This window comes from Homalodisca vitripennis, chromosome 1, assembly GCF_021130785.1.
Source record: "Homalodisca vitripennis isolate AUS2020 chromosome 1, UT_GWSS_2.1, whole genome shotgun sequence".
Taxonomy (NCBI): domain Eukaryota; kingdom Metazoa; phylum Arthropoda; class Insecta; order Hemiptera; family Cicadellidae; genus Homalodisca; species Homalodisca vitripennis.
Window position 1 is genome coordinate 28,730,127 of NC_060207.1, and position 23,587 is coordinate 28,753,713.

Consider the following 23,587-nt stretch of genomic DNA (forward strand, 5'->3'; position numbering starts at 1 on the left):
AAAAACTGTAATTTATTACATCAACTGAAAGTACATCTCTTCCCTTCAAAAACAAAACCAAAACTAAAAGGCTAGCTCAAAATTTACAAAAGTTATGTAATTTAATATGTGACCATGCAAAAACAGGTGATTTTGCCGTGGCGGTATTGGATCCGTGCGGTGCTCAAACGTCTGGCGGTCTAGTGAATGACGGCGCGCGGGAGCGGCGGCGCACTAAGGGTTAAGGAATCTAAAAAGTGACTGTTATACATATTTATAAATTTGAGAATTAAAGCTGATACTTATAAGCAGGCTGCGTATAGGTGGGATGGTTTAGATTATGGGAAAATTTTTTAATTAATTCATACTTTATTCAAGGTTACTTTAATAACAGCCTAATTACACATTTAGTTAAAAGACAAATTTATGTTTTCAGAACACAGGTTCAGTACGCAGCATGTGGTTGAAGAGAAAAAAGCTACTCCTGTCCCTCAATTTGAGGTACCAAACAGTACACATGTGTACGAGGATGAAAAAATGGATATAGATTTGGTTGTGGATGAATTAGAACCAAATCAGGACCTGCCTACAACAAATATAAAAGAAAGCTGCAACATCTCGTCTGGTATGTTATTTGTATGTAAATTCGAAGGAAACTAAAACTGTCACAGCAAGTATATAATGAATATTTAGCTGGTGTAGCCAAACCGTGGCATAGCACTGTGTACTTAATGTATGTTTAATTAATAAATAAATATTGTAATAGGGAAGTTTTGTGGTGACTTAAATTTCTTCAACTGAAGAAACCAAGTTCAACAGATATTCAAGATATGTTTTTAAAAAATGTAGGAAAATACACTTCACAATAAGGATATGCTTCAACATTAGTTCATTCAAAAATTCATAAACACGCTATTATAATTTTATGTAGTCATAAAGAAAGGATAATAAAATGTCATAATGTTTTGAAGGACCCGTCAGAACATAAGAAAACTTTTACCAAACTGGAAGGTGACCTGAACATTCATTGTTATGAACACTTACACAGCCACTCTTAAACTTTTTTTTTCCAGCTCTGATCTTTACCTTTACTGATTACCAGTATCTATGTACAGCCGCTGCACAAAACTGATGCCAAATGTCAGCAGCTGACATGTTTCTTCCAGTCAGGAAATGTATGACTGAACAAATTTTAAAAGCAATGAGCAAGTCAATAATCTTGATCTTGTTAAATACACAGAGTGAGTGTTATACGTTAGCCCTTTGTTTTCCAAACTTTTTGGACTCAAGGCTCCCTCTAGGTTTGTACTACTTTCCACGGCGCCTCTTCTCCTCAGATCATCTCAATAGAGTCAATGAAGAATAACAAGTATTGTGACTTTATAATTCACATAATAATAACTTCACATTATTAAAATATTTGCCTGTATGCCTATTGTAAATTAGTCATCATAAAAACATCAAATAAAACCCATGTTTTTACTAAATTATATAAAACTGTGTACTATTCACAATTACTGATTTTTTTGTGCTACAGTTTTGAAACCATTGGAGATAGAGACAAACTTTAAATGTATAAAATGTTTATTTTTTAAAGACCTTTCTAATTATGTACAACACAACCTAGGTTGCTATTTGATTTTTTTTTAGATTGGGGCTGTTAAGTATTTCAAGATTCTACGTATTTTTAAAATGTGTAAATTTTGGGGTAGGGTGGCTTTTGATATTTTTCGATAAGCTGTCTCATCATTAGTTTTGAATAAAAATATCGTCTCTCTACATTTGTGCAGGTAGTTGCAATAAATTTACCCACAAACCCCTGATTTTTTAATGGTGTACCCTGTACATAAGCGGCAAGATAGGTTCAAACTTTTTGCATCAAAATAATCAGTGAAGCAATACCTTTAAAATGAGGTATAACTCAACATACCTTTACATTTGAAAATTTTACAAAAATCACCCCTACCCCCCAAAAACTACCCTTTTTAGGAGTTTTAGAGATTTCAAAATAATTTCTCCAAATTCATTGGGGTGGAAATAGGGGGGTTTAAGTTGTTACAAATAATCTACCTTGTTTGGTTTGGCTGCTATACGTACTGTACGGGTGGTCTGCCTCACCCTGTATAGTTGTTGTATGAATACTGTTTGACCAAGTTTAATTTGAAGTAACTGATTGTGTATACTTGTAATTCAATAACATAAATCATGTTCTAAAAAATAATCTGCTAAATGTTATATTAAATTTAGTTTAGTACTCTAGACAGCTTAGAATTGAGATGAAAGTGATGGATGCTATACAATATGTGTAATGGTAATAAAGAGATTTATTATTATTATTATTATTATATCTAGTCTAGTGTGAAGGCAATCATTAATATTTGTTTAATTTTTTTACATAATATGATATTAAATACTGTAACTCAACTGCGGTGCCCCAGTTTGCTGTGGCGCACACTTTTGCTGTGGCGGAATCACTGCAAAGGCTACAGAAATGCAGTTGATACTTGTGTGTTCACAAGGAATGCTGGGAAATGGCATGCATGCTCATTGTGACAATTGCGTGAATTATGAGACTATAAAGAGAAACACTTAATTAACTAATTTAAGGCCTTTTATATCCTTATTTATGTTAATACCTTAGCTACTATGGGGTCAGATCTTATTGGCAAAAAACTAACCTCTTAAGGTCATGATCATCTGACTGCCCATCCCTGTAACTGCCAAGTTTGGACAAGTATTTTATTTACCTATTTTAAATACTACGTTAATTCAAAGTAATTTTTATGTAAACTTCATTGATATCTGTTGAATGTAATGACATTGAGTTTTGGTGAACACAAAAGGCCTCACAAAAATAAAATTTCTTAATTATTGGAGTGTTTGTTCATAAATTAAGCATTAACTATGATTCTGTTAACTTCACACCAATTTTTTAATTTTGCGATATCATAAACCATAATATCTCCCAAACAATTTCTATCAAAATGAGAGTAAATTAGAGTAGGAATACACTATTCATTGTAATGTCAACTATTTGTAAAATTAAACTTAACTCTCCCCAAAATTCAACTTTTACAGATAACAGTGATGTTCCACTTCTGCAGAACAATCTACACTCTCACCTACAGGAACTTATGGTGGATTTGCAGGCATTCCTACATGCAGTGAGTATCCACTATTGGGGTAATAAGTCATATTTAATTAAAACCATTGCAAATTGTACACAAATGTTGGAATTTTTATTGACTAATAATTAAACTGCTTCAGAACCAAGGACAATTCAGAGACGTTAGGTGCACTCCTCTTGAGACAAATCAACTTTAAATAGTATAAAATCATAGCCCAAAAATAGTTTATTGTTAACAGTATGACTATGAAATTAATCTTACTGAACAGACGACATAAGTAAACTGATGAACCCAAGTTACTATCAGGCACTGGCTGCCTCTCGAATAATCAGATAAGATTATTGCAGTATTGAACTGTCTGCGACAAAAGTACACTGATGAAACCAAGTTACTATCAGGCACTGACTGCCTCTCGAATATTCAGATAATAATGATAAGATTATTGCAGTATTGTACTGTCTGCAACATAAGTACAGTAATGAACCCAAGTTACTATCAAGCACTGACTGCCTCTCGAATATTCAGATAAGAATGATAAGATTATTGCAGTATTGCACTGTCTGCAACATAAGTACAGTAATGAACCCAAGTTACTATCAAGCACTGACTGCCTCTCGAATATTCAAATAAGAATGATAAGATTATTGCAGTATTGCACTGTCTGCGACAAAAGTACACTGATGAACCAAGTTACTATCAGGCACTGACTGCCTCTCGAATATTCAGATAAGAATGATAAGATTATTGCAGTATTGCACTGTCTGCAACATAAGTACAGTAATGAACCCAAGTTACTATCAAGCACTGACTGCCTCTCGAATATTCAGATAATAATGATAAGATTATTGCAGTATTGCACTGTCTGCGGATATCTCAAAACTTTCAGAATGACCCTCATGTATGGGACTAGATATCCAAGATGTAATGTTGTCCAACATAATCATAAATTATTTAAGAGATATTTTATACACAGGCTGGGATTTAAAAAATAAAATCTGTAACTGTTATTACAAATAAAAAACGTTACAGCAAATATAAAAATAAAGTTAAAGACACATTGTTAATCATTTTAAACAATTTATTGTTGCAGGTACTGGATGAAGCTTTACAAAATCTTTATGGAGATTTAAAGCATCATGCCAATAATATTAGGCTCAGTTGGACACCGATAAACTACATTGTTGAAACAAGCAAGAGATGGTCCATGATTTCATCTCATCCTATCACACCCAGGATACGTGACATTTTCTCTAAAATTATTGCTTCAGTGAAAAAGTATAGAAGTGGTGAGTGCTAATGGGGTAAAATCATACAAATATTATTCTAAATAAATACGATATATTAACCCTTTCACAAAACCTTGTTGTTTTCTTGTACTTACATTTATTTTTAGCGATAATGCATGGCTTTAACTAAAATATTTTTATGATCTTATTTGGACCAATACATAAATGTTGTTTATAAATTCTGGTTAGGCATTATACTGAACACAAATTACTAGCAAAAAACTCAAATTAAAAAAAAGACTATCTACAACCAATAATCGTATTTATAGGCTATTTTATTAAAAAAGCTCAGTATGTAAAAAGAACTGTTCATAGAAACATTTTTTTTATAAAAATTAGTTACACAAAACGTTTGAAGTAGTATGTGTTATTTCATTGAAAGTTGCCAAATAAAAACAATGAAGGTCTGCATCTATTTAAAACAATTTGTTTATGAGGATAGAATCTAGGAACCCTTTTCGTCCTCCCTTATTCGCTTTTAACCTTAAAATCTCAGGCTTCTGCAGTTAGATTTGAGGGCTCTTGTTTTCTGATGTCCTTTGATACAAGATATAAACCCTAGGAATGTTTTTCTGATTTTACAAACAGCAGAACAGTGTAACCATGTGCTCAGCTGATTCTTCTGCCTCTCCACAGTCTGGCTTAAAGCCACCTTCATCAGATGTCTCCGAAGAGGACAATGTCCTGCCAGCATCCAAAGTACTAGTCGTATACCCTCATTGCTTAGATTTAAGAGACTAGTTCAACCCTTATCATACTGAGAGATTAATATTTTTGATTGCCTGACGCTTTTCTTCATGTCTTGGATCTGATCTTCTTTTCCCAGGCATTTAAATTGCTTTGCTGTAATTAAATGCTACTCACAGCCCAGCTTTGGCCTTACCAAAAGGCCTATCTTATGTGTTTGCCGTTTCATTTCCAGAAATGTCTTTATGATCCGGCACCCAACCAAGAATACAACTATGTTTCTACATTCATTTGGTTCCCTATGTAATGGAATTCCATTCTTGAATTAATTTATTATGGGGGGATTTATCTTTGATTTTTAAGGACTCTCATAGAAAAAGTTACATATAGACAGGTCATGAAATCGTCAAGTCTTTATCTCCAGATCTTGAAACTAAATGGTTGGGAAACAGGGGTTGAAAAACTGTCATTGAAGCTTTGCCGGTGTGTGCCATGACTCCATCTTGTTCAAATCATATTTATTGAGGTTTAATTCTTCTCATTTGCACTTCCGGGAATTAAATATTTATTCACCATCTCAATGTAATATTCAAAGATGTAGGGAGTCAGTTTCCTCAAAAACATCAGACCATTATGTTAGGGCTAATTAGCTGTTTTACATGTAACAGGAGCTCAGAAGAGACAGTTTGTTTGTTAACAGCTCTGTTATCATTACTCACAATTACCATTTCTCAATTTTGTTTCAACAGATTTGGTAGTAGCTTTTTGTTGGTAGGAATATACAAAACCCCACAATTCGAAAATTCAGAGTTTTTAATTCGCCTGAATAACTTGTTTGAATTTTTAATATCTAAAGGAAAGTATGTTATCATCATGGGTGATTTCAATATTGAGATCCTTAAAAATACAAATGAATCAAAAGAGCTAAAGAATATTCTTTTAAGAAATGGAATGAAGTATTTAATTGACTTCCCAACAAGAGTCACTGCCACGTCTAAGACATGTATTGATAATATAATAACTAATATAAGTATGGATCAGTTAAAAGTTGAAGGAGTGGTAACTGCACTATCAGATCACGATGGACAAATAATAGAACTAATGAATTTTCAAAACAATACAAATAATCAAAATTTAAAATTTTGGACATGAAATTTCTCTCTAGATAACATGAATTTATTTAAATCACTTTTGGAAAAAGAAAATTGGCTAACCCTTTTTGAATCATCTATTGAAAATAAATACAACCCTTTTCACAACATTTTTCAATATTATTTTAATTTATCTTTCCCGAAAATTCTAAAAAAATCCAACAAAAACAAAAAAAAACATGGATTTCAGAAGAACTAAAGGAAGAGAAAAATAATCTCATCCATCTAAACAAATTAGTTAGAAACTCAGGCTTAGAGATGTTAAAGAGAGATCTTAAGAATAAAAATCAACAATATAAATGTAATTTAATGAATGCAAAGCAAAGTTTTTATGATGAAAAGATTAAAAACTCTGAAAACATAGGTAAAACCTCATGGGAAATCATAAATAAAGAAACAAAGAAAACTTCATCCAAGGTAGCAGAGAAAAGTTATGTTTTAAAGTCTGATAAGGGGACTGTTTCAGACCCTAGCCAAGTGGCAAATAGTTTTAACAATTATTTTGTTAATATTATTGAAAACCTGTTAAGTAGTATGCCCCCAACTCATGATGAAGATATAACTCCTACCAAAATTCCCGAATTTAGGTGTCCCCCATCAGATGAAATAGAGGTAAATGATATCTTGAACTCTCTAAAAAACAAGTGGTCTAGTGGGTACGATGAGGTCCCCATTAAAATCATTAAATTTGCAAAGGACCCCTTAATAAAACCCTTAGTACATTTAATAAATGCCTCTTTCATCTCAGGGATTTTTCCTAGTCAACTCAAAATTTCAAAAGTGATACCAATCTTTAAAAAAGGTGAGGAAACTGAAATTCAAAATTATCGGCCGATATCCATTTTACCATCAATTTCTAAAATTTTTGAAAAAGCAATGTATTTAAGACTAGTGACACATTTAGAAAAATATGATCTTTTTGACTTTGAACAACATGGATTCCGAAAAAACAAATCTACCATTACTGCTTTAATTTGCTTTATAGAATCAATTATCGAATCAATGGATAGGAAAAATAAAGAAGCTGGAATCTTCATGGACTTGTCAAAAGCTTTTGACAGTATTTCCCACATTAAAATGATACAAAAATTGAACAAATTAGGAATAAAAAATTATTATTTAAAGTGGTTTGAATCCTATTTAACAAACAGACAACAATTTGTAGAAATAGCCAAAGTAAACAACAACCAAATTTTGAAATGTAAATCAAAACCAGAAATAACTAAGTATGGGGTACCCCAAGGGTCAATTTTAGGCCCATTGCTATTTATCTGCTACATAAAATACATGCCTAGGTGTCTTAGTCAAATTAACCAAACAAAAAACCAACTCTGCATTTACGCAGATGACTCCAATCTTATTATCTCTACAAAGACAGATACAGAACTAGAAATAAACTCTTTTATTCAACTATCAAAATTACAAGAATTCTTTTTTAATAACAATTTAACCCTTAAAGCGCTAATCTAAATTACTGTCAAACGCTAAGACATAAAAAAATATTTTTTTTTTTTTAATTGTTTCATATACCTTGGTATTACCTTAATAAGAAAAAATAATAAACATGTAATATTACATATTTTTGAGAATTTTATACGACGAAAATATTTGAAATTTTGAATAAACTGCATTGCAGGATAATGGACATAGCAACACTATTTGACAGATTACATTACATTTATACAGGTTATTTATAATGAGTAAATTGTAACTTAAGTTCCTGTATAATTAGTACATAAAATAAATAAGTTCAGTATAAGATTTTGAAATGTAATAATGTGAAATTCAACACAAATTTATTTCTATGATAGCCTACAAAGGAAATGAAACAAATATTGTACTTATAAACCTTATTTATTTAAAATAAATAAACTGGACTTGTATGGTGAAACTGGTATAAAATACAAAACAAATAATTGAAAAAAATATTACACAATATATACCAAAAATGCGCTCATTTGTCAAAACTTGGATCATCTGGATTAGCCATTATAACAAAAAATTATACTAAATGTTAGTAAAAACAATTTTATAAGAATTGTATAAGATAGTTGTATAAGAATTACAACGGAATGATTCAAAACACTTTGTTTAACAATATAACCAACATACGACCAACACACACGTAGTTAAACAGCTGAATGAAACAAACGCGTCTGTAAGCGTATGCCGCGTCACAGGCCATACAAAAAAAGGCGGCGCTTGCTTTCAACCCGAGTAGATACCGTTACAAAGTCCACCAACGGTGACAAAGCGTTTTGTCTAGTCCCGACAGTCGAAAGGAACATCGATCTGCTCTCTTACGGAAGTTTTAACAACTAATTCTTCGCCATTTCATAAGTAAAGCTTTTGCGTTTGTAGACGTAATCCGCGTTTAAAGCATCGGCAGTTCCGCGTCTTTAGGCGTTAGCCGCGTTGGAAGGCTTAATCTTAAACGCTCAAAAGACTAATTACATGTTGTTTACAACAAAACAAAATAGGAAAGATAGCCAAGTCCAAATTCATATTGATACTGAGGTCATATCCCAAGTTCCTAAAACCAAATTCCTAGGTATTTACATTGATAGCCATCTGAGTTGGGATCAGCATATTGACCATGTCTTAACTAAAATTAATTCTGGAATTTATGCTCTAAAAAGGTTGTCTAACTTATGTAATCTAACTGTATTAAAAAGTGTATTTCATGCTCACGTTCAATCGCATGTATCTTACGGAATATGTGTGTATGGAGGTACATCCAACCAAAATCTCCATAAAATTTTAATTTGCCAAAAAAGAGCTGTAAGAGCAATGTTAAATTTACATAATTATGACTCGGTACGACAACATTTCATTGATTTAAACATTTTAACAGTTCATAGCCTGTATATTTTAGAATGTATTATTTATGTCAAAATTAGATTAGGAAAATTTTTAACACACAATGATATTCACCATTACGACACACGTAATAAAAATAAAATAGTTTTGGATAATCATAATTTAGAATTGTTTAAGAAGAAAACCACATATAATGGTGTAAAGTTTTAAAATCTTATTCCAAAAGAAATTGGCGAAATAAATGATCAGAAAAAATTCAGGTTATTGCTAAAAAATTTCTTGCTTAAAAATGCTTTTTATACATTTGACGAATTTTATAGCCTAAGAAACAACATGCAACTTAATTGAAATTTTAAAATGTTTTTGACAAGGTATTAAAGCATAGATTTAGACATTTAACTATAAGGTTTTAGATAAAAATTATATCTGGAACATACTTAGATATAGTCTGATGAATTGTGACACTATTTATTGTATTTCAATGTACAAATATGAATAAAGATTATTTGAATTGAATTGAATTGAATAGTTTATGTTAATCCTGTACATCCAATATTCTGTTTGGATGTACAATTACTAGTGAAATTGATTATATTTGAGTAGATAGGTCCAGGGATTGCAGAATTAATTTCAATATCATACTTCTCTGATGATTCTCTGCAATGTTTGTACTGTATGTCGAAAACTAAGGCATTTATTTTTCTTAGTTGAGGCCACAATACAAAAATTATTCAACCCATGTAAAATTGTGTCACGCTTTTGAACTGAGTCATTATGGTGAATATTGAATCTGTGGAAAAACTTGTGTTGAAAGATAGTCACTGACTCACCACTTCTAGTGTCAACAGCTCCATACTAGCACTTAACACTCTTAGCCCCTTCTGTTTTATGTGAACTGCGCAGGGACAGGTCCCATGACGGTCTCCAGAAAATAACATATAATTGATTTTTTAATGTTGTTTAATTTTTTCAGCTAGAGAAGACTTTACTGTTGCTGATGTAGTTAGTACTTTCTCACTCTGCGAAGATTTAGCGAACTTATTTGCCAAGAAATACACAAAGTCTACAGACATTTTCTTAACAAACCTTCAAGTAAGTATAATTTAATTTTGTTGAAAATAATATAAAATACTATCACTGTTATAAGGACTGTTGTTTACATTTATTACATTCATCTGCTATTTTATCCTATTTATAATTCAATGTATTTAAAATCCTAAGAATTACAGGAATGTTTTGGATAGTATTTATTTTCTTCTATATTGTTATAATATCCATGGGTATAATTCATTTTACAATTTATTTTGAACTGATATAATTTGGAGTTGTGTTATTAATTTAAGAACAGAAAAAGTTTTAGTTTAATATTAAACCATTTTAAAATATTTGTTTTCCTAGGTTTTCTGCATTATATACCATAGTTCTTGACAGAACCTGTTTCTTCAAAACCCATAATTGTTTTTTCAACACCCGATCTCAATATATGATTTTTTATTGGGGTGCAACACTAAATAAATTCTTCACTTCATTGTAATAGCAAATTCTATCATTCTAACCACACGTCATTAGCACTGTTTTACGTTCTCACGAGACGTATCGTTAACGCTATGTTTCGAGATCTGCAATCTGATCTCTTCTTCAGGTAAATAACTAACCTAACACATAATTACAAACTAGGCTAAAATAAACAAATCATACCAGAGCGTTGTTACATGCCTAAGTCAGGAATTACAACCACCGTGTTGTGTAGTAACTTCACTAACTCTAGAACATGCACTTAATACAAAACTAAACACAACACTAATCATTAAAACTGAAGTACAGAATACAGGTCACAATACGTCTGCATTCGTCAAGCAACCACCTACGACTGACCAAAGGCCAATAGCAAATGGCGATTGTGATAGCAGAAACAGGATGGCGGCAATGAAAAGGAAGGGAGACAAGAATGGGCCCTTTTTTTATTGGTTCATGCTAGATGAACTTCTTAAAAACCATATTGTGACTCCGCATTGGTTCATTACAAATATCTAATCTGGTTGATACATATGGTTTTCTTTTAATTCATTTTTTAGAATTGGCAACCAAAGCGGCCTAATCTCGACTGATGGTTGACTAATTGGTTGGTCTGCCAATTTAATGTATGTTGCCTCTATTAATTTCCTTTTTAAAAAATGTGATTCCCGATGTATTACTTTGGCTTCATCCCAATTCATATGATGGTCTTCGGACCAACAATGGTGTGCAATTTTTTACTTTTCTATGAGACCCTTTTTTGTGTTTTCTTTGTGTTCTTTTATGCTTACGTCTAGAAATCTTCCTGAGATCTATTGCCCAGTTTCAATTATACCTGTCCTATCTAAAATAATAGAAATTGTTGTACATGATCAACTTGTTGCGTATCTGAAAATGAACAACTATATAAATTTATCACAATTTAATTTTAGAAGAGGTAAATGCACAATGATGCAGTTGATTCACTAATTAAGGAGGTCCTAAACACTTTTGAGAGTAAAAACTTTGCTCAGGCAACATTTTTTGACTTGAGCAGGGCCTTCAATTGTGTTGACCGTAATGAACTAACTGATCTTAAAACTTAACTATTACAGTATTACTGGGATTCCGGCTAAGTCCTTTAAAGACTATTTATCTAATCGTAGGCAAAAAGTTTGTAATATTGGAAACTGGTCCAATGAAATGGTGATCAGGAATGGTGTACCTCAAGGGTCAATCCTAGGCCCTATTCTGTTTTTATTATATATAAATGATTCTCCTAACACTTTTAAGGCCAAATCTCTTTTAGACAATAGACAATAGACAAAATTCTTTATTCATAATCTTCAAGATTAGAATGGTGTCATAAAGTTTACGATGGTTGTGTAAGTGTAAATAAGTTATCAGTTCTCCAGTTAAGAAATTCTTCAATTGAGTAGAAGGGACGTTCTTGGAGCCATCTGGTTAGTTCCCTTCTGAATTGCTGTTTGTCTGCAGTATGATTTTTAACTTCAGGCGGTAGTATGTTCAGGAATTTGGCACCCGTATAAGTAGGTTGCTTCTCAAATAGAGTCAATCTATGAAAGGGAAGTGAGTAATTGTTTGCTGCTCTTGTGTTGTGTGAATGTACATCTCCTCTTCTTGGTATGTTTTGTTGACTGGTATGGACAGTTACTTCTAATATGAATAGGGCAACTGTTGTTAGAATATTTAAGTTTTTAAAAGCTTCCCTGCATGAATCTATTGGTCCTAATCCTGACATTATGCGGATTGCTTTCTTTTGCAGCACCATGATCCTGTTAGTGTTAGTTTTCGAGGAGCTGCCCCAGATGGCTATACCATATCTCAGGTGGCTTTCAAAGAGAGCGTGGTATGCACATTTAATTATTTCTGGACTACCAACTTGTTTTAATCTCCTTAGCACATACAATGATGTACTGAGTTTTCCACATAGCTGGTCTATTTGGTCAATCCAGGAGAGAGTTTCGTCTATGACTAGTCCAAGGTACTTTACATTTTGCATTCTTTCAGCCTCTGGTAGTTCCAAAACTTCTCCTTTGCTTCGTCCAAGTATTAGTTGCTGAGTTTTAGTGCTGTTCAGTACTAGATCGTTGGCTTGACAATATTCTATTGCCATATTAATAGCTATATATGAGTCTATTTCCAGTCTGGTGGGCTTTTTGTTTTGTAACAGGAGTACTGTATCGTCAGCATACAATAGCATAGAGCAGTATTCTCTGAGGTAGTCAGGGAAGTCACTAACAAAAATTATATACAATATGGGGCCCAAAACTGAGCCTTGTGGGACTCCTCTACTGACTGGCAGTGGTGTCGAGGTAGTTTTTGTTGTCACTCCTTGTGTTGTGCTTCTTATTTCTACTGTTTGCATTCTGTCCGTTAGGTAGCTCGTAAACCAGTCAGCAGTTTTCCCTACCACTCCCCGAGCCTTCAACTTTTTCACTAGCATGTCATGGCTTAAGCAGTCAAAAGCTTTTGTAAAATCCAAGAAAATAGCAGTTGTTGTATCTCCTTTGTCTATTGCTTTTATTAAATATTCGACAATGCTTGTCAGTCCAGTTGATGTAGATTTACCTCCCATAAAGCCATGTTGTTCTTGGGGAAGAAGGTTGTTAGTATTAAGATGGTTTAATAGTCTTGATAACACAATCTTCTCGATAATTTTGGATATTGCAGGCAGTAGGGATATTGGCCGATAGTTACTGGCTTGTGTTGGATCCTCTTTTTTGAGTTTAGGGTACACTTTAGCTAACTTCAATTTTGTTGGGAAGATGCCCTGTGCGAATGACTTATTTATTATGTTGGTCAGAGGTAATATTAGATGATCTTTACATGCTTTAATAAGTTTAGTCGAGATGTCGTCAAAACCAGCTGAGTTTTTCTGTTTCATTGTCTGTATAGTTTTCCTAACTTCCTGTTCAGTTGTCGGTGAGAGAGTTAGCGTGTCTTGAATGTTGTGTATAGTGGAAGGTCGTTTAACTAGGTGACCGTCATATGTAGCTTGTAGTAGGGTGTTATTAGCGACATTAGCAAAGAATTTATTGAAGTGATCTGCTGCCTTTATGGGATCTGAAATTAAAGTTCCATTATTGTTAAGTTTTATCGTTTCATTACTATTTTTACTTTTGTGTCTCTCCTTATTAATTATATTCCATATTGCCTTGCTTTTATTTTCTGCTTTATTAATGTGTTCAGATGTCTTAAGTTTCCTTTGGTTTTTGAGATGAATGTCGTATTCCCTTTTCTTTTCTGTTGCCTTAGCCTTGTTTTCATGTGAGCCAGTAAGCGATATTTTTCCTGTGCAGCTAGGAACTGATTTCGCTTTTCCATTGTCTCTTGGTTAAGTACAGTTGGCTGTTGCAGTTTCCTCTTGCGAGTTCGAGTATGTGGGCATGCTACATCCATGTTATACGTCAGAGTTCTTAGGAATGTGTTATAAGTGTCTTCTACCGTTTCCAATCTGAGAATGTCATTCCAAGTCTCCTGTTTGAGTAACCTATTAAGCAGTTCCAAGTTTCTGTCATTGAAATGTCTACTATACATAATTTGGTCAAATGGATTGAACTTGTTGTTGTTCAGTGTCACCAGTTGTCCTGTATGGTCGGATATGAAAGTGTTAATAACATTGACTGTTGGTTTGCAGGGAATTTGATTGGAGCAGACCATATCAATGGAAGTTGCAGTGTTCGGGGTGATACGTGTAGGTGGTAGTTGATGTTTTTTGATATTATAAGAATTAAGGGTCTCTTGGAGTTGGTTGTCGTTTCTATTTGTCTCAAGGCAGTCAATGTTGATGTCACCGATTATCAGTACTGGGCTATTCCATGTAGGTATAGTTTCTAGCGTGCTAGATAAGATGTCAGTGGCTTCGTCCAAATTCGTGTTTGGTCTGTAGATTCCGACAATGTATGTGATTTGTTTTTTTATTGTCAGTTTTATTGCAGACAGCTCACATACAAGTTCCTGGCTATGTATATTTCTTTCCAGTCCTGAAGCGTAGTTCTTAAGTTCATCTTTCACTAGTATCGCCACTCCCCCTTTTTGGTGGTGCTCTCGACAAAAACTCTCTATTAGTGTATAGCCTTCTAGGTTGGTATTTTCTAGATTTGACTTTGAGAGGCCGTGTTCTGTTATTATGAGGACATCTGGATGGGTATTGGTGAGGAGGTCAGTCATCATATCTATTTTATTTGAGATTCGATCTGTATTTTGATGTAGTATTGTTAGTGAAGTGTCTTTTTTTGTAGAAATTGTGGGTCTTTCCTTTTTTTTGGGTGCTGCATCTGTTGGTTTTTGTTTATTTAGGATATTTTTGGGAGGAGTACATTGGTTTCTAGCAGGTTTAATTTTGTTAACTCTATGTTGCGTATTGGGGTAGGAGCAGGGTATGGTCTTGTCTTGCATCATGATCCGGTTTGGTGTTGTTATGTATTTTTCTGTGTCATGTGGTGGTCTTCTAAAAAATGAGTTGAAGCGCTGGTACCTGGAATTTTGTCCTGAGCAACGTCTGGTAGTTTGATTGTTTTTCTTGTCACTTCTTGTAGGTGTTCCATTAAAAATTCTTCAAGCGTTTTACCTTTAAGTTTTGTTGCTGTAATTGGGGGCCTGTTTTGTACACAAAAAGTACTAAACTCTTTGGCAATTTTATTAGCTGGTGTTTTTTTGACGGTTTCATTTTTGTGTTTCTTTATTTCTTGGAGTTCTTTATTTTTTACTACCCGTAGCGAGATACTGAAAATATTTTGTTTCTTAGATCCTTGTTTTTTAAATTTTTTATTCGTGCAATTTGGTGATAGAGGTTGTTTAGCTGGAGATGTTTATATACTGACAACACAATTCTTTTAAATATCCATACAAACTTTGACAAACTACCAATTTATTGTCAAAGAAACAGTTGAGGAAGCCTCATTATGGCTTAGATCTAATGGATTTTTACTAAATAAAGTCAAAACCCAAAAAAATGTGATTACTCTATGACAAACCCCTTCCGTTGACACACCAAATAATTTATTTTCTTGTGCTAAATTTCTAGGAATATTTATGGACAATAATTTAACATGGAGTCTTCATATTAATTATATTTCAAAAATATTGTCTGGAGTAATATTTTTACTTAGACGTATTATAAATCTTGTTACTGAAAACTATGTTAAATCTGCATAATATGCTTATTTTCAATCAATAATCAGATATGGCCTAGTATTATGAAGTAATAGTGCTCAAATTAATGAAATCCTTATCCTGAAAAAGAAAGCTATCAGAGTAATAACAAAATCACAACCACTAGAACACTGTAAACCACTTTTTCTTAAGCTTGAGTTGCAAACTGTTATTTATTTTTTTATATTTTTGACTCAGTATTGTATATTTGAAGAAACATTTTATCATTCATTTTGACTAGCAACAAGCATAATTATAATACCAGAAATAAAAATATTGTTATTGAGCATTGTAGATAAAACAACAACAAAAAATAGTCATGTTATAAATACTCAGAAGATTTACAACAAATTACAATATCTGGTTAATAATTATCCAACAAAAAAGTTCATAGTCTACCTGGCTTCTCTAAAACCCATTTTATGATTTGTTTTATGAGTTTTCAGTATGGAAGATGTTAACTTATAGATAGTTGAGTATAACTATTTACTGTTTCTTTTTCTTCATAATGTTATAAACAAAAAACACATGTAAAAATGTGTATTATAATAATACTTACTGTTTTGACTATGTCACTTAGATGTATAATAAGACTTTGTCAATGCTTTCTGTAAAATTACAATAAAAGTTTATCTATTTATTTATTTATTGAAGTTGAGTTTTTGAAATTTCTAAGTATGTTTGAGCTTTGACCTGTCATCAATTTGTTTGTTTTTTTTAAGTAACCACGTTTAAAGTATCAACTATGAAAATAATTTGTGTTACTTATTCAACTAAGTGTGAAGTAAGTGTGTCTGTGTCTGAGGAAAACAATTAGACCACAATAAATGATTAAGTATATGTAAATTTATATGCATTTTCACTTGTCATTTAGGAACAGATGATATCAATGGCTGTAATCTGTTTTACAGTTTTGGATGATCATCAGTTGACCGTATTAATTTGCAAAACACACTGTTACACTTGTTATGCATTTTATTATTAAATGAAACATGAAGTATTTAAGTAGAGTTATAATAATTTATAATCTCTGGATATTGCAGAATCATAGAGAAGAATGGGAGGCTGACTACAAAAGTAGCTTGTCGATGTTGAGTGTGGACTCCAACTCTGTAGAGAACGATCTTTCGATCCAGCCAGTAGATCTGGCTCTACAGAACATCAAAAACTGCCTTCGTACAGACTAGTAAGTTTTACTTGTGTACACGTTACGGCGCGTGATACGCCTTGAGTATTGGAATTATGATTAGTCTTTAAATGAAACACTTTGGTAACTTTGAAATTGTAATGAGATGTGTACTATGCTATTGACAAAAACTGTACTGATTTCGAGAGGATTTTATATTGTGAATTTGAAGAAGTACTAAAGTGATTTGACATACAGTGAGCTACTGATCTCTGTCCTTAACTATATGAAATGTAGAGAGCTGTTACTCTCTACTCTAGCGAGTCCCAAACTGGACTCATTTGAGGAGAGTGGCTCTGGGTCCTTGTCCTGAGGAGAAAATATTGCTCTTCCCACGAGACGTGAAGTCCAGCCCTTCACACCTCAAGGCAACCGTACCATAAACTTGGGGGTTACATCCTTTGGTTCAGGGAAGGCCTATTCTTTTCTTGGAGTGAAAGCTCTGTTACTTCCCACACATAGAAAATTAGAAATTACCACATCTAAGCAACCCTGTTGTAAATATTATAGATGTCACCCGTAATATTTAAACTGCACCAATTCCCCTCTCAAACAATAAAATAATGTCTACCCTGTGCTTTCACCAAGATAATAAGCTTATTATGATATATTTATATGCAACATAAGTGAACTATGATTCATAAACAAATAAAATGAAAAGAACCAAGGACGGGCCAGAACAGTACACAATACAAAGTATATAGAGGAAGACTTTGACATTGTGGAGAATTATTAATCAATCTAATCTCATAATAACCTTTGCGTTTGTATTTGTCAGAAGATTGATAAATAAACATAATTGGTAAATAAGAATATCTCCCAGCAACACAATATGAAACACTCCCAACCAGGTTGACAGTGGTTACAACCAGCTGCGAATGGCTGGTCAGATTCACTCTTTATACGATGAAAAATTACATATTTATTTTCTAAAATGTGATCTATGGACTAAAAAATCAAGATATAAGAGCTTAAACAACCAATAAACATAGCCAGATAGTTTGAACCAGAAAATAACAATCCCTCGAACTATGTTTGTGCGTCAGTAGTTGGTACTGAGGTTATGGTCTAAAGTGTACTCATTTTTATTTGTAATATAACTAGATAGGCTCACATATGGTATTGTTTCACATTTTTTAGAAAATTCTAATATAACTCTTCTCAAATTTAGTATGAATACATAGAATATGTTTAAACCCTGGAACTGGCCATCATTTTTCCCAAAATGGCAAAAGCTTTTTATAATTTTGTAAGGGTTTTTTATTTTCACTACCGTTTATCTATTTTTCAGATACAGAAATTTAAAACATGTCAGTGTTTTTTAGAAATAAACGTAGTTTACAAAAGAATTAAATATTAAACAATTTGAATTTTACTTTTAAAAATAAATTGATTACAATAAAAAAGGAGAAAAGAAAACATTTTTTTCAAAGTATAGCACCCTCACAGCCAATGTGAAATTTATTTGAATAAATCCAAAATATACAAAAGTTTTGTTATATATCTCTCACAAATAAAAAAATTCTGCAAAAGAAGTTTTTTGTACTTTTTAATAATATATCTATAAAAAATACAAAATCTGCAAAAGGTTCTTATTGCACTATTTTGTGTATAATTATGACAGTATGGATTATATTAAATAAACTCATTTTTTGACTAAAATGTAAATATGTGTAGAAGAAGAAAAATTATATTTATAGTAGACTATGTTATATAAAATGTGTTCTATGGGAACACATTTTGTTTAATATAAAAGTAAAAGCTGTGAAATAAAGGCCCAACCTTTTTAAGGTAACAATTTTGTTTTCATCAAAAGATTATTTATAGGCATATAGAAGGTACATTTGTTTAAGTTTACAAAAATGTACAACAATGTATTTTTATTTCTATTATTTTCAAAGTCAGTAGGATCAGGCACAAGTAATTCATTAGGCAATGTTCATCTGTCAGATAAAACTTCACTACATTCACTACCTAGTGCCACTACTATTAAAATTAACACTCATTGTGAAATATACAAGCAATAAAAATATTGAAGTTGGCAAACCTGCAGGTTGCCTGGAACTTTACACAAACTTCCACATTTTTCACTTCAATAATTTTCTAATTGTTTGTTTAATTTTAATTGTTTACACAAACATTTATGTGTACATAGTAAACAATTAAGAAATCACTATGGCAACCACATGATGCATAAAATTCTTATCTACTAGGTAAGTCGGTGATTGTGCAACAGCAGAATAAAAATAAAGTAATAGTTTGTCGTCTTTAGTGATTATACTGTTTGCTTAGAGAAGTTTCTCTTTGTTTGGTATGATTTTTACTACTTCCAGACAACGAAAGAGTACAAAAAATAATACAATTTAAAGAAGCTCTTTTGAACGCATTAGACATTTTGGGATTTTACAAAACATAATCTTTTCAAAGAACTATTTTGTAAACATTTGCTTATGGGCTGAAAGCCAAGAGTACACACTTTCCAAAAACGATACTCAAAATCGTGTAGAATGTAAACTCTCAACAGGGGATTTTGACAAATATATGGTAATTTCTGCATGTTCAGCAATTACATGAAAAAATTGCAATTGGAATTGTGAACATCCTAGTTGAAAATTTTCTAATGGAAAATTTAATGGTAATATAGAATGTTTTACAATATAATATTTATGTATGTTTTAGTTTAAACAAAGTAAAAGTAGACTTGCTGTATGAGATCATATTACAACATAGTTAATGCGTCGAAAACAGCTTAGTGCCATTTGAAAATGTAGTTAATGTGTCAATAATCGCTTAAAGCCAGTTAGTTGCAGGGTTAAAAAATGTAATATATGTTGTAGTAAAATTATTTTACAATGTTTGATTATAATAATAAAATATTTTATGTTTTCATTACAAAAGTTTATGTTTTAATATAAATAGAATTATTTCTCTTCAATTGGGTGAAAGTTTTATTCAGTTCTTATAAAAATTATTAAACTCATGAATATTTTTTTGGACAGCAACCAAATTTTCTTTTTCAGTCTGGTCTTTTTAGGACCTGCCAATTAAAAGTTGCAAAAGGGGCAAAATAGCATAACATATTTTTGCACAAACCAAAAATAATGTCTGGTCCTCAAAAAGAAGTACATAGCAAAATTTTCTAATCAAATGTTTCTTAAGGAAATCACATTTTTATAAATAAAAACACGTCATTCCCTTTAGTCATCTTTATATACATATTGAACAATTGCATATACTTTATCATCTACTTTTTCTTTTGGTCCTTATTACAAAACGTGTATAAATTCTTCCTCAAATGCTTTCAACTCTTTGAAAAAAGAAATCAATCTGCAAAGATCAGGCAAGACCCCTGTAACTTGTCAAAAGTTTTAATAAACATAATTTTATTTTTTTAGTGTGTCTGGTTTACAACTTTCTTATTCTACTCAGAATTGACAAATGCTATCTGTACAATTGTAAAAAATTACATATTAATATTGGTATGATTTTCGTCTATGCCTTTTATTAGAGTTATATTTCATAATTTTGTATTTTTTTATTATTTTAATCTATTTTGACTTTTCAGTTTTTAATCTCAAAATGTGAATTTTTGTTGCATGAGAATATACTATCAATTCTTTTCTATGATTGATTCATCTAGTCAAGTTTACATTATCAATAGCTCTACTAAGTTAAACAATATATCTCTGGCTTAAATATATTAAACAACAGTTTATAGCACTTAATGGAGACTAAAAGTAAGAATTAAATGAGAAACAGTTTGTATTAACGTTCTGAAAACTTTAAACTGTAATATTAGTTTTAGATTATGATAGTTTATAGTCAACAATGTTTCAAACTTCTTACTGAATCTTTATATTAAGAACAGTCAACAATAAATAAATGGATTTATGTTTATTTATAAATGTATATATGTTAGTTGAATTTTTTATGAGGTTACATGGTACAGAGGACTTTATAGTCCTATTTTTGTCCCTAATAAAGACATTTTTCATATCATTTCAATGTTTCAAACTTCTTACTGAATCTTTATATTAAGAATTGGTTGACTTTGTGTTATTTAAACAAATGTTTAGCGATAACCCTATGACTTTATATTGAAATCTATGACAATTCTCTATGTACACTATGTATTGACTGAGAAATAAAAATCTACTGTAAAACAGTAGCAACAAAGAACGTCAAGGCCGTACAGCGCATCACCAGCAGCATAGTCCGTCAACTGTATGCCGTACGCCTCTACTCATAAATACCAATTCATTTTAAATAGTTTATATTCATAATATTACTCATCAGCTGATAATGATTCAAGTAATATTACGAATATAAACTACAAGGCATGTTTTTAAAGTAAGTACCGTTTTGATATAAAAAAATCAACAAGTAAATTTTTCAAACAAAACTTTATTTACCTGAAAGAGCATTCTTTCCTCTACTTCTCTACATAATTTCCATTATTATTAAGGCACTTAATGTATCTTGGGACTAGCTTTTGTATGCCTTTGTCAAAGAAGTTTGCTGCCAGACTGGACAACCGCTGTTGCACAGACGTTTTTACTTCTTCATCATTGGAATGACGCTTTCCCACCAAATGCGTCTTCAAGTGCATAAACAAATGGTAGGCGCTAGGCGCTAGATCGGGACTGTATGGAGGATGGTCCAATTGTTCCCAGCCAAATGAAGTGATGAGCTCTTGCGTTTTATTTGCTGAATGTGGACGAGCATTATCGTGGAGCAAAACGACGCTTGCACTCAGCATGCCACGCCATATGTTTTGGATTGCGCTGCACAGTTTTTTTAAGTTTCGCAGTACGCGGCTGCATTAATCGTTTCACCATGAGGTAGAAAATTGACCAACAACACACCCTGTCTGTCCCAAAAGACAGTGCACATAATATTCTGGGCAGAAATTGTTTGCTTGAATTTTACTTTCCTAGGGGATGTTGAATGCCGCCATTCCATTGACTGTTGTTTTGATTCTGGTGTAACGTAGGCTACCCACGTCTCATCGCCTGTAACGATATGGCTTAAAAAATCATTGCCCTCGTTACTGTAACACTCGAGAAAGCTCAATGCACTGCCCAATCGTTTGGTTTTGTGCTCATCATTCAACATTTTCGGTACCCACCGTGAACACAGTTTCCGATAATTTAAACGTTCGAACACAATTTAGTAGAGAACACTTCTTGATACAGCAGGAAATTTTTCAGCTAAGGACAAAATTGTGAACCGTCTGTTCTCTTTCACTTTACAGTCCACTTTTTGAATGAGATCATCGGTAATGACTGAAGGTCGGCCACTTCGTTCCTCATCATGAACGTTTGTGCGGCCATCTTTGAAGGCCCTAACCCATTTCCGCACCATTCCTTCACTCATAATGTTTTCACCATTGAACTGGACGATGAATGTCAATTGCTTTTAAGCCTTTAGCACAGAGAAAACAAATCACAGCACGCACATCACAGTCGGCGGGATTCTCGATAGTCTGCAGCATTTTAAAATCACGTAAACAAACGAAGACTCGATCAAACGGCGTCTGTGGCTTCCCAACTGATGTAGCTACACTACGCGCATGCGCTAAATGGCAACTGCAGCGCTGCGCCGGCGTAATTTAAAAACGGTACTTACTTTAACCCTCTAAGTGGCAAGCGCCGTCTGAGACGTATGATTCACGCCGCCGCGAAGTGGCAAGCGCCGTCACAGCCGTCGCTTCACATTTAAGGCCGTTGCTCCGCAACCGTCCATTATTTTTAGGCCTAGTTTGAGCTATCGTATTCTCCATGAAATTTACCATACGTATCATATAATATAGTGTGTATTCATGTTACTAATGTTTGCTGGCTTAAATGATTCCGACGGTTTTCGTTTGACCTGGCGGCAGACGAGAGAACAGCTGTCTACTCGTCTCGTCACTGTTTTGTTTGGTGACTTTGGTTATCAGTGTATTATTGTTTATCGCGTTGTTTGTGTTACCGGTAAATGTTTAGGTTATTAGTTCGTCATGGAAAATGTTGGGGTATTTTGGGATTACACCGACTACACCAGTATGAGGAACACAAACAAATAAATTTATAGAAAAAAAACATTGTAGAACGAAAGAGCAACTCTTCAATTACAAACTTACAGTGATTATTAATTGTTAATGGGTTTCCTGTGACGCCCAGAAAGCAGCAATATCAAGGATGAGTGAGTGTAGTGGATTTCCGCCTTCAGCCGCAACTACAGACCGCCACGAATATTTTAGATTTAGGCAACTAGTCACGGTCTTGTAAAAAACGAATGGTCCCCTCTTCCTCCTGGGTAAATCCCAAATTCTCATAGTGTCATCCATCACTAATCTATTACACACACAGTAAAACACAAAAGTACAAGAATGCGGCGCACCAGCTGAACGGGCGGCGAGATTCTGTAATCACGTTATCTACTAGACTGCTCGACTTTGACCTCTGTCTGAGGATGGGGAGGGGTTTGCGATAAGACAATTCCTGTTTTATATTTAAGAAATATACTGTGCTATGACAAACTAAGCCACTATTATAGGCCCTACACTACTGGGAGTAAAAGACAAGCCCTAGTGACTAGTGACTTTAGTGACTCGGAGTAAAAAAACTACAAACAAAAAAAAAAACAGTTTGTACATTGATTTAGTTTTTCCCTTCTAACTTTTTTGTTCTTGTA

At 32.8% G+C, this 23,587-nt stretch overlaps 1 protein-coding gene across 1 annotated transcript in view; it reads left to right on the top strand.

The window, feature by feature from the left end:
• Positions 1 to 332: 332 nt before the first annotated feature.
• The window catches only part of LOC124358873, a 43,926-nt gene continuing 20,671 nt past the window's right edge, over positions 333 to 23,587 (top strand). The window contains exons 1-5 of the mRNA XM_046811110.1: positions 333 to 604; positions 3,058 to 3,143; positions 4,198 to 4,393; positions 10,025 to 10,143; positions 16,767 to 16,909. Of these exons, the coding sequence (XP_046667066.1) occupies positions 406 to 604; positions 3,058 to 3,143; positions 4,198 to 4,393; positions 10,025 to 10,143; positions 16,767 to 16,909 (743 nt within the window). The 5' untranslated portion in view covers positions 333 to 405. The remainder of the gene's footprint in view (positions 605 to 3,057; positions 3,144 to 4,197; positions 4,394 to 10,024; positions 10,144 to 16,766; positions 16,910 to 23,587) is intronic.